The sequence below is a fragment of the Oxyura jamaicensis genome, chromosome 4 (assembly GCF_011077185.1).
Source record: "Oxyura jamaicensis isolate SHBP4307 breed ruddy duck chromosome 4, BPBGC_Ojam_1.0, whole genome shotgun sequence".
NCBI classification, from domain to species: domain Eukaryota; kingdom Metazoa; phylum Chordata; class Aves; order Anseriformes; family Anatidae; genus Oxyura; species Oxyura jamaicensis.
The window spans coordinates 73,646,658-73,659,628 of record NC_048896.1 but is presented as its reverse complement, the minus strand read 5'-3'; the positions used below and the strand labels follow the sequence as shown (position 1 = coordinate 73,659,628).

General features: G+C 34.5%; 1 protein-coding gene across 4 annotated transcripts in view; it reads right to left on the bottom strand.

Moving 5' to 3' along the window:
- ARAP2 (ArfGAP with RhoGAP domain, ankyrin repeat and PH domain 2) overlaps positions 1-12,971 on the bottom strand; it is a 121,779-nt gene that overhangs the window by 43,425 nt on the left and 65,383 nt on the right. For all 4 annotated transcript variants that reach the window (XM_035325780.1, XM_035325778.1, XM_035325779.1 and 1 more), the window contains 4 exons: positions 10,067-10,211; positions 7,673-7,775; positions 6,844-7,042; positions 4,759-4,822 (listed from right to left, as the gene is read on the bottom strand). In XM_035325780.1, the coding sequence (XP_035181671.1) occupies positions 4,759-4,822; positions 6,844-7,042; positions 7,673-7,775; positions 10,067-10,211 (511 nt within the window). The remainder of the gene's footprint in view (positions 1-4,758; positions 4,823-6,843; positions 7,043-7,672; positions 7,776-10,066; positions 10,212-12,971) is intronic.

Below are 12,971 nucleotides of genomic sequence, written 5' to 3'. Positions count from 1 at the left end.
GGTTGTTCAAATAAGTCAACTAGTTATTGTCCAAAAGTTAACTATTGCTGCCAAGTCAAAAAAAATTTCCAGAGCAGTCAAACATTAAAGTCAGGTAAGTCAGGGAGCAATTCAGCATTTACAACACCATAAAAGAGAAGAAGGGAGAACGGGAAATAAAACTGATGCCAGACCCACTTTAGAATTCCAAGTATTCTCAAACTGGCTTAGAAACCTCACATCAAACTGCAGCATTTTTGGCAGAAAGAAAATATACCTGTGATACATTTAAATTACAAGAACATGGAACAATGTACAAATAAGTAGTTTAAGTATTCCTTTGAATTTTTACACTTTCAGCCAACTTAACGACACTTAGAGGACATTTATTGATCCCCATGAAACTGGGAGGTGGCATGAAAAGGGCAAGTATTACTGGCAGAAAAGTGAAAATCCCCTCAAAGCACAGTGGAAGTCTTCTACAAAACTTCATAAAGTAAGACAGCTTTGTAGAGTTTGCTTCTGCTGTTCATGCCAATGTCATATCTCTTCCACAGAATTTTTTTGTGGACAGTAGTAAAAACGAATACATAGACTTCTCACTGAAGAAACTGCAATTATTAATATACAGTTATATTAAATACAAGGTTCCAGACTAAGCGTATAAACACAGGCTGAAGTGCACTGATGTCCCATGTACCACAACTGATCAGGTTAATGTAAGAATACTTCCAAGCTTACAGCAGTAATCATGTTTAAAATAATTTTTTACCGCAAAGACCTTACAAAGATTACTTACAAAGATCTACGACCCATGCAGACTAACAACTACTTTGCACAGAAACTCTAAGCTAAAATGCATTCCTGAAATATCAACCGAATGCTTTATGCATGTGCTACTTCTTCCAGTTAAGAGAATAAAAGTGCACACTTCATAAAAACATTAGCAATGATGGTTACATGTGAATAATGGCAGTGTTTGTTTGCTCTGTCAAGTGTGAAGAACATACCATTCCACACCTGAATAATTCATAAATCAGTTACACAAACAAATGAGAAATCCCACCAATACAGACTTCAGGAATCTCAATGAATGGAGGGAACTAAATTGGCACAAATAGTTCCAGGAGTCAAAGACCAGCTACTTTCAACATCAAAGCAGCTACTGCTATCTTTTCAACTTTATCATGGACTTCCATCACATCTCTCTGCACTGGTAACAAGACAAAAAAAAATAAATACATGAGCACACTTCATCCGCAACAGTGCAAAGGTTGTCGGCTGATCTTCAGGCCCATCTTAATTGGCATATGCTGCGAAGTCCAGTGGTGTTAGCTATGTCAGTGTTCTTTGTTGCAGAGCTCTGCATTGGGAAGCAGTGATACTAAGTGATTCCAGGTAGAATTGCAAGGAGAAACAGGGAGAAAGGCTGAGAAAGAGATATCAGCATAGCCCAGTGCCCTCAGGCAACTTTCAAGTGATTCTGCATCTGAATCATTTCCATATTTCAAGCAAATCTGCATGCCTGAAAACAGAGGTACTAAAATGGCACTGCAATCAAATTATATACCAATAATGAAATTGCAACAAAACCACAGAAGTTCCAATAATAATTAGAGATATATAGCAATTGTCAGCAGTTATTTCTTTAAAAGATAGTAAGGGCCTTATATCCAGGACATAATACTAAAAGCACAAGTCATTTCACTCATCTGAGTCTTATGTTTAGATTATTTCTGGGTTACAGAATTTTGTGCTCATAATTGCATTTTACTCTTATTGCTATCGTCAAAGGGTTAACAAGAAAACAGTCTAATTGCAGAACCATCAACATAAATTATGCCAGTTTGAAGGGAAGATTCATTATGTACAGTAAGAAAGCTAACTACAAGAGAATTGTAACAGGAAAAAAAACAACACTACATGGATCAAATTATGATCTGAGAACACTCACACTTAAGTGAGCTTAAGAGATTACAGGAAAAAAAAGAAAACATTTGAAGCCCAGTTGTCTGCACAACTATTTTCCTTGAGGTATGGCATTGGATATTTAGCAGTAAGTTTAATATATAAAATATACATTTTAAAATGACTGTATACAGTTATTTTCAGTGTATAGATCAAGTCAGTCTCCCCTAGTGGCTGGCAAGATCATGGAGCAGATCCTCCTGGAAACTATACTATGGCACATGGAAAATAAGGAAGTGATTGGTGACAGCCAACATGGCTTCACTAAGCGCAGATTGTGCCTGACAAATCTGGTGGCCTTCTACAATGGGGTTACAGCATTGGTGTATAGGGGAAGAGCAACTGACATCATCTACACCTTGCAGTACCAAATCAACAGTAAAATCTGCCTATGTGTAGTTATGGGTCAAATGAACATTCAGTTTATGTACCTCATGATTTTAACAAAAGCATAACTTTACTGCTAAGCATCTCTTAAAAGTTTTATTTATGATACTACAATTATTTCAGCAGTAAGACTTGGAAATTTTACAGTTCTGTAACCATTTATTTCAGTATGCAATCACTCTTAAATGAGAAGCCTCTTACAAGTTATCCTTTTGCCTACAGTAACCAACAGGAAATGGTCAAAGAAAAAGGTGTACAATAAACAATGTATGATCTCTAATTAATCAACTCAATGACTGATACCTGGGAAAAAAAAGGCATGAGGATTTTTAATAAATGGAAAGTTAGACAGTGAAGTCAGTAACAAAGCAACAATCAAGCAACACAAGAATAGCATAAGCTTCATTAGGAAAGTTCTCAAAGGACTTTCATAATTTCTTCTAATAAAATGCAGCAATATAGTTTAAGCCATCAACTTTTACTTCTTTAAGCAAGAAAAGCTGTGTATTTTCTTCCCCGCCATTTTCAAACTCCTCTTAATTCTGGAAAGACAACTTATTTTGTTTTATATTCATTCTTGACATAACGATTTTTGAGATTGTGTCATTTATCCTAGGTTTAAGAGACTAACAAATCCATGTGAGAATTGTCAATAGCTCAGTATATAGATCTGTCACTTAGAAGAGACTATCTATGCCAAACTTGGCATTAGAGAATCATTGATATAAAATAACAGACAAAACCGGAAAAACCTAGGAACTATGATATATTATTTAGATGACACTGACTTCTTCTCAGAGATATTAACTAATTTACCCAGGGTTTGAAGTGGTAGAAGGAGGATTGCTGATTTTCCTTTTATATAAAAAAAATGAATCTGAAGATAAAGGCAACTTTATACTTAGTTACATCCCACCCAAATCCATTGAATTTCCTCATCACTAGACGATGCAATATCATGCAACTGTTATGAACACATGGATACTTCAGGAACAATATCCTAAACAAGAATCACTATACCAAGGCTCATATACCATATGGCTTTTAACAGTTAAGATAATATGAATGTTACACATTTATATTTCAGGGCAGATTTCAGTCAATAAAAATTCAACATATTCATAGTCACCATAAATCAGCCAGTGCCCTTGTTGAAATTATTTTCAAATAGATCACAATTTCCATTAGAAGAGTTCAGGGAAAAACTATCCTCACTTGACAGAAATATAGCAATGAAAGAAATAATAAAATCTGTCTTGGAGTTTGAAGTTTTGCTCAGCACTGATATCTGTGAAATCAGATACATGGTTTGTATTCATCTGCTGGACTGTATCTTGAGTGTAGGACTCCTCATGTTCCCTACTTGGCTTGTGTTGCTCAATGCTGAATCTTTCAAAGTGCTTCTTAGAGAGAAAAGATGCATCAACCAGGAAAAAGTGTTTGTTTCTCATTTACATCACCTTATTGAATTCTAGAACTTGAACAGTATCTTAGGAGGAGTTAAAATTCAGAACACACAATTTACAACAAGTTTCTCCAACAAGCTTCTCTCATTCTTAATAGATGTCAAAGCCATCTGATTTTTGTGTTTCCTCAACAGAGAGGGAAGCAATCTTCCTGTAATAACGTATTATCAAGTGTTCAGAAGACTGTGTAAACAATGCACCATTTCTTACACAAATGCTTGCCCAATAATACAGCTTTGAAATAAGAAAATCTAGTACAAAGTAAGAATTAATTTCAGTAATTTTACTTCCAGCTTTCAATTAGTACCCGTATACGATGGGTTCATATGATACTTCATATATGAAGTGAAATACTGCCCTTCACTTCAAGTTTCAGCATCCCATATAACAATATTTGATAGAGTCATCTCATGAGAATACTAAGACCTACTTGGAAGCAGACAGATCATGTTTACCTCTCAAGTATGTTTTTTTCTGGCTAACATGCTGCTAAATGAGACCAGGCTTTAAAATAAGACTAACCAGGGGATTCATACATACCCTCTTGATTCTGATCTGCACAGATTTAAGCATGAGAGCACACACACACAAAAAAAAAACACTAAGAAGTGATAAATTCTCCAGAGTTATCCCTTCTTTACAAATGCTCCAGAGTACCCTTTCTTTACATGGTAAAAGAAGTTAGGTCTTTTTGAAGACACCATTATTGGCAAACTAATCTGAATGGGAATAATTTTCTCAGTAGGAAAACTGCATTTAATTAAGCAGTACTTGTTAGCACTTCCTGACATGGGCATAAAACTTAATTAATACACAAAGCCTTTCCCTCATTTAAGAAGTCTTCAAATTTACTCTCTCTCTAGCAACTGCAAGGGAAAAAGCTCCATGACTGATCAGCAAGAATTTTAAGACATCAATATAAAAGTAGATCAAAGCTTTATTCAGATGGGAAGCTTACCTTCCTTTTTCAACAAGCAGCAGGACATCTATTTTTTCTCCATTTTGCATCACACTACTGATTGCTGAAAACAAAGCACATACACATTCAGAAGATATACAAATGTATACACAGACACATTTTCAAAATGATCTTCAGCGACAAAAGGAGCATCAAATTCTTATGTATTTCAAATATAGAATGCTGCTTGATAATAGGAGCAATATTCCATAAAAGACCGCAATGCAATCAAGTTTACAGGAAAAAGCAATACAGAAAATTATAAAGGTTAAACAGGTACTTTTAAATGTGAAAACATGCTTGTACTAAAATTAAAATTTGTTAAGATGAGTTTTATAGGACGCGATTCAAAAATAAACTGGATTTTTGAATCCTCTGATTTGCATACTAATAGCTGCAGGTATTTACAGTAACTTATAGAAAATTCAAGTACATTGTGGAGATTACTGCCACCCTTCTTTACATTGTTCTATGCTATTTCTACTAAAATAAATAAATAAAAATAAAAACCAATTCTATGCCCTGTAAAACACCTTTGTTATATGTAATAGAGACAATACATCTGGGTAGTTTTCCGTAACAGTTCTTGTGAAACTATATTGCAATGCACTATACTAAAAAAGGTAAATGAGTCAAAAACTTGAGTCAAAGGCAAAACTTTGAAAAGGCTTGAAAAATCATTTCAATGTTTAGATTTTATAGATCATCCACACTTTTATCTCAGCTAGTCCCAAGACAGTAAAGTCCTAAACATCAGTGAAGCTCAACAAACATTCTGGTATATGTCACGATTTTATCGCACTCCTGTCCTTATTTACATTTAATGAGTCAAATATCGAGAAGATAAATGACTATTTCCACTGATAATTCATTATTTTGCATGCTTCAGTTACAGAAGTCAGCCTTCTTAACAGCAGAGCAGCTTTATTTTGGGGAAAAGAGAAATTAGAGAAAATCAGAGGAAAGATAAGAGTATTAGTATATAATTTTTTCCAAGAATAGCAACTGTTATACTACTGGTGCCTAATAAGGAAAATACAAGCAAAAAGGATCTTTAACCAAAAGCTAAATATTTGTGTTGTTTCTATATTTGAGATACACACAGATTTGGTTGCTCATAAGATTTTAAGGGTAGGACCAAAAGTAACAGAAATAATTCTCTTACTCCTTTTAATTCTGTATCGAGATTTTAAAGAACATTCACTAGTTGAAAAAGACAGCTAAAGGCACAAGAGTATTCCTGATTAAAGATCACCTTAATGGAGTTAATCATAGCAAAAGTAAGGTGGCAGAAAATAAACAGTAGAAGCCCAATGGTATTTAGGCAAGTTCCTTCAAAAACAGTCCACAATTTGACAGCATTTGCAAAGAGTATCATCAAGAAAAAGCTAAATTAGCCTCCTTGTCAGTTAGTTTAATATATAATCTCAGTTTATTTTTACTTGATCATATAACATAGGAAACAACACTCCCTTGCTCAATATAAAAGGAACTAAGGCAGATACACTTAAAGAGGATTCAAAACATAATTACAGATATTGATATAAAAATGGTCATAGAAGACAATTTGTATAAATACTATATTTTCCATGTCATTATATTGAACAAAGAGTATGTTTAGTCTCAGAAATGTCTATTAGTCTGTGAAATAGTTCACCAAGAGAATTATAATTTTTTCCCATGTATTTGAGTATTTTAAAACTAGGCCTGTCAATCATCTCAAGAAGATGTTCTGCAGTTAGCAAGTCTGCAGTGTCAAAAATATGAGACAATCCCAAAAGGTCATACGTTATTATTCAACTCTGTACTGTTGTAAGAAAGATACTGCTGCAACTGGAACAAAAATTGTCTTCATTCATTATGAACCCATGAAAATCTCCAGCATATGCCACTAAGTAGGGGAAAAAATAAAAATCTAAAACCGAACTTCACCAACACCGTATTTAGATGAGAGTTGGGAGAGCATCTGACTCATACAAAGGATTGTTTGGTGAGCTCCCTAACGTTCATGATTTTAAAATGTAACAGAAATGTCTTTAACAGTAGAACGTTTCCTGAATTCTAAATATTAACCAAAATTCTTACTTAGTTCTTGCAGCCTCCTTAGATATATGGAATCTTCTTGAGCATTCTCCATTTCAAGACGAAAGTAAAGGCTTGACTTCTCTATAGCAAACCAGCCTTTTCTCCACTGATCCAGGCTATGGCAATCTTTGTAGTACAGTTGGCCAATCAGGTCACAGTCTCTCTCTAGTAAGCATTCAGCCACAGGGGGAACAAAATGCTACCAAACAAAACAGGGTGAGTCAGATGTAGAAAAAAAACCCTCTTTCCCCTAAAAAAAAAATAGGCATTGCAAACCTATAAGCTTGAAAGATGAAAGCTGCATTAAAGAAATAAGACTGTTGGGTTTATCATTCATAAGACTATATATACATTAACTTTATGAAATCAGGTATAGCACATTTCTTTCCATTCATACTCCACAATCCAAATATTTTTGCTTTTTAAACTACATTTAAATAGTAATATGACTGTTAACATTTGGTACTGTATCAAATGCTGTACTGCTTTGAGTTGTGTTTCAGCAAACAAAAGAATAGAATGGAAAGCACAAACAACTTAACTGAAATAAATTCATATGGTTCATACCACACTAGTGCACCTTTAAGATATTCTTAAGGCCAGCATTAAAATGTTTCAATTCCATTTCCATTTTACTGTACTATCTTGTTTCAAACATTAAATCACAGAAGTTACTTCTTCCTGCTGCACAACAAAACACTACACATAAGATAGACCAGGGTTCATCAAGAACGGCTTCTCAGAGGATTTTACGCTGACAATGAAACTTTATTCTTTGTGCGAAGGCTCCTGGCCTTCCTGGCCTGGAAAATATAATTATCAGCATTACCTTAGCTATCGCCCAAGTCCATTTTCTTTGTGAATATGCAGTTTCAGCTCCAAACAGAAAAACACGTTCTGACATTAAATATATTTCAAAGGTAAAGATGTCCCTGAAGCAAGCAGAAGGAAAAAGGCAGCTGTATTTAGTCTTCACAATAGCAGAAACACACAAGTTCCATTTCTCCCTAGTTCCTATTATTTCATACATATGGAATGGAATCAATTTCTCCTCCAATCTTACATGTATAACCCATTTTTAAAACTATTTTATAACACGACATGATCTAAGTGCTTCTCAGGTCAAAAAAAAATATTTAGAGGCTACTGAATAACATCTTTTTCTGTACCTCTAAAATTAATGAAAATGCTTAAATGTAGTCATTAAAAGCCAGAGGGATTTTTTTTTCTTTTTAAATTCCACATGATCTCAGCAAGTATATTGTCATGATGTATTCAAAATTATATGTGTACATTTAATATAAGTAGATCAATAGACTGAATATGAAGTTGCAAACAAGTTAACACAGAATCATACAAAATATTGGTTGAAAAGGTCTACTAGATGCCGTTTGGTCTAATCTCCTGCTACAAGCAGGACTATCATTAACCATAAATCAGACCAGCAAAGCGTCTAGCCAAGCCTTGAAAAACTTCAGGGATGGAGAGTTTCCTGTTTCTCTTGACCATCACCCTCCTAATGAAGAGGCTTTTCCTATCATCCTGCCTGGTCCTTCTGGGATGCGGCTGCTGCCAGTCCTTGGCCCACCTGCCACCACCAAGAAGAGTTTGGTTCTGTCATGTTTATGACTACTGGTTGAAGTTGCTGCAACTCTTAATAAAAATTAAAAACAAGCAAACAAACAAAAAAACACTATCACTATTTGAAATGGTTGGACTCTGCTTTTCCATTTTTAACTGCCAAATAACTAAGTATAGTTAAAAGAAGAGAAAGAAAACCATTTGAAACTGTGGTGGAATTTGGAAAGTTGTCGGACTCAGTTTTTAACACGTAAGTTATGATGCTAAAATTTTTAGCATGATTTCCTCTGTGACCTTTCCCCCTAAAATCCGAACAAATGGAGCATGCTTTTCCCTTTCAATACTGGAGATTAAGGTTTGTCTAAATCTGGAGAACTGACCATAGATCAGTTCTTTCATTTGCAATGACTACTTTGAAAATGATATGTAAGTACTTGATTCTGACTAGTAAAACAGTCCTCTTAAGAACAGAATGTTTCAGTACATAAAATATCTTAAGGAAAAGAAATAACTTAGGGAAGCTTCTCATGACGCTACTCAATCTCAGATAAAGTACATTAGATTAGTCATTCCCTAAAAGTGAAGTATTCTGCCAGCAAATTGGTTATTTAGGTATTATCCTGAAGTGGAACCATTTGCAGATATAGCAAGAAATACATTAGATTACATTATGGAAAAATAAAGTAGCTTTTCCTCTCCCCCTCCCCCCAGATACCACAAAGCTATGCTACAACAGAGTACCGATGACCTCTTCCATTGTATGTCATAGCATGTTGAGTCATAACCATTTTTCAGAATCTTTCCCCTTTGCACACAGTCTCTATAGTAAGGGTCCTTCCTTCCCATTATCCTTTCTAGAAACTTTCTGAATAGACTGTTTTTGTTGCAGACACTTTTGCTTTATAGTTCCAAACATTGATGTATTACACAATAGAAAGATCTTGTTATTTTATACACATATACACATTTAAAAAGAAGTATTATGGAGTTTAAGACAGATCCCAGGTACAAATTAAACCATTGGTTTCAACAAACATGTTGCCCTGATCAATCATGATCACTGGGATGCAACTCTGAATCTGTGTGATGCTTTTAAACACACAAATGGAATGTGCAGGAGTTATACACGAAAAACAAGACCATCAAAAAAGTTATCTTCAAAGTAACTTCACGTCCAACAGTTAAATTGTTGTCCTCAACTGCAGAACAAATGGATTTTGAAGGCTGATAGTCTGTGACTAAAACTGAAACAATTGTGGAGAACTGCAGCATTATTATCAGAGAGAAACAAAAAGCTTTGGCTTGAGGCATTGGTCAATCCCAGACAGGAAAATGAGCACTAATTGTTCAATTTATCATCGCGTAACCTTTTAAGCACTGAGAATATGCATTACAGTTTTAATAAGAAACTGACTTACCTAATTTATGCTGCCCTTTTAAATTACCCTAACATTTTCATTACATCACTATAAAAAAAATAAAATAAACAAATACTACTTAGCACTTAATTCTTGAAGTCAATATAAATTTTTTTTTCTCCTAAATTGCATGTTCAAAATTCAAGAACAAAGTGAAAAGCACTGAAAACAGCACCTTTGAAATGCCTGCATTTATTTACTGAATTATTAATTTTTGAACCTACCCTCTATTTAAAAAGAAGTCTGACTTGTGCACTACAAGACAGATAACTTCGCTGATGTCAAGCATACCATTAGGAGTTGTAGTTTTATCATTTTCATAGTAGCTCAGAAAGCCACTTTCCAAAGTGCACCATCTTTTGTTGCAATCTGTGAATAAAGAAATAATAGAAAAGTCAGTTGGTTTAATAATAAAAAAAATGCCTCTTTCTGTAGAATTTGCCTCAAAGTACATATAGCTCTATTACGACAGAAGTACATCTATGATGAAATCTCAGTCTCACGAACTTCAGTGGGCTAGGAATTCAAATTCAGTGTTGATACTATTTAGCCTATAAGAATTCTAGCATACAGTAGCTTAAGAAAATATTTTGAAATACTATAAAATTTCAAGTGTCATACATGCTAAAACTTATATCCATTGCACACTACAAGGATAACAAAAGAAAACACAAATCAGAAGTTATGTTATTTAACATTGTTAAAATACTTCAGAAAATATACTACTAAGATAGAATAAGATATCAAATTGAAGAACAGACAATCCTTTCAAGGTACATCAGCAGCTGAGCTCAATTCTCTCCTACTGCAGGTCCAAGGGTCACGCAGTAGCCAAGTTGTACAGAATATATGCCTAGATACTGGGCTAAATAAGAGGAAACACAATAGACAGGTAGAAGCTACAACTATAGCAGGATGGCACATTCACATTAGAATGAGTTGTAAATCTCTGCTGTTGCACGTGTACCTGGCAAGAGTAAACTCATTTAAGCAACACTGCAGTTCGCAGAATGGTAATACTCATACAAGTATTCAACACGTAACAACACAGATGCTGAGCATGGTTAAATTACCTACTGAAGAATTCTGTCTTTACATAACTTTGAACTAGGTATATTAGAGGATCCAGAAATTACCACTTATACTTTTCTTAAAAAAAAATTACACAAGGTGTATCAAAAAAAAAATCTGCAGAACAACTTAAAAGCATTATTCAGCATATTTAAGTCTAAGTGTTTACTACCTATTGTGAACCTGAACTATGAATACAGCATATGAAATAGAATATTAACGACTGTTTTCTACTCAGTATATTAATTCATTCGAGGTAACATCTAGTTCTTAGAATGTAATTTGAGGTGCATCTATTCTCAACACTAAAGAAGCAGGACCTAAGCAAAAATACTGTTAATTTCTACAGTCATAAGACCTCTAGAGAGCTCCAAATATTCCAGTAATGTGTTTGTAATAATTTGGTAAAAGAAAAAAAGCATGAACTAATAAAAAAACAAACTACAGTTCTAATTAGCCAATACTTGATACGTTGTCTGGTATTTCATCCAATTAGTTTATCTGTTATTCGCTGAGTCATACATGTTTTGGGCACTATTTTATTAGTATTTCTTGAATGTCATGCTTTCTATCTATTGTAAATACACACTTTAAACATTAAAGTATACATGAGTTTGAGTATTTGAAGATGTATAGGTTTACAGGAGCTGAGCACAAAACCAGGTTTGATCAGGATTTTTTGACCCCCAGCCTTCCTTCCCTTCCCTAATGTGTGCCCATTCTACTAAATAGCTCACTGCTTCAATATTGAATAAACTGTTCAACTCTCAAGGATAGTTTTGGAACACTGTGGTTTTTAATAGGGCCCCGTATAAACTTTTACATTGAAAACAGAAGCAGAAAAATCAAACTCAGGCCAAATTACTAACCTTTATTTTTTTGATGTATTGCCTTCGAATAGCAACAATGTTTGAGCTCCCTTCCTGCTGATCATCAACAGCTGTTAACTAACAATAACTTTCACCCAAAGTTATGCACCCCTGCTGAAACCACGGATGGTGCTGTAATACAAAAAGTTGGTTTACTCACTCCTGCGCTGAAACCCACACAGTAAAAATACTATACTGTGTTTCCAGACGCCGTACCTGGCTGTTATAAAACCTAGATTCAGTTCACAGCACTGGATGATTTCTTCAGTTTCCTTTTGCAATTGGAGCTCAGCCCACAAAGGGATACTGGTTTTCTCTGACTGCAAACACAGCAGTTAAATTTTCAGCCCCTGGCACTAAAGGCAAGGCTGACAAGTGCCTCAGAAGAAATTTGTAACACCAAGGAAGAACTTAAACACTAGCTTAACAGTTAGAGAGATGAACTGGATTCTGGCTCAAAGCTCTTTCCATAAATGTCAATAAAAAAATAAAAAGCAGTATAACAAAAATCCAACGTAATGTGGAGGCAGGACCCAAAAGTTTGATAAGTGCTCTAATCCCCAGTTAGGTACCAGTGCTCCCTCTCTGGTTCAATGAGAACTCAGCAGCAAGTCCCAACTACTTAACTCAAAGGGCTCCTTTCTTTTCTCTAGCACTGAAGAGGTAGATCACTTTTCTGGGGTAATGTGACATTCTTACTTGAATCTTTACAGGCCAAGGAGGGAACTGAAACTGTATCTCCCACACATTAGTATGGGAACCATCAAATTATTTAATTAAGACAGTAAGGAGGAAAAATATTTCGTACATTAAAATGCTATTACATTATTAAATAATACAAAATATTTTTATATGTATACAATCAATTCCCAACCATCTGCAATGTGCATATCTCCATATTATTTCATGTTAATGAGATATTATAAAGGTAGAAAACAGTTCTTGATGTAGGAAAAAAATCAATACAGGAAGAAAAAAGGTTACGTATTTTGAACTGTAATAAAAAACATTTTGCTTTTTACTTCTTACACATGGCACACTAGACACAGTCCTCAGGTAAGAACAGATTCTAATTCAAAATTGAACTTTTTTTTAACTATACTAAAAGGATGTCATTATTACATTTTTCTCCCTGATCTGTCTACTAAGACTGCAAATGGTTTAGGACAGGTAAACACATCTTCCTATA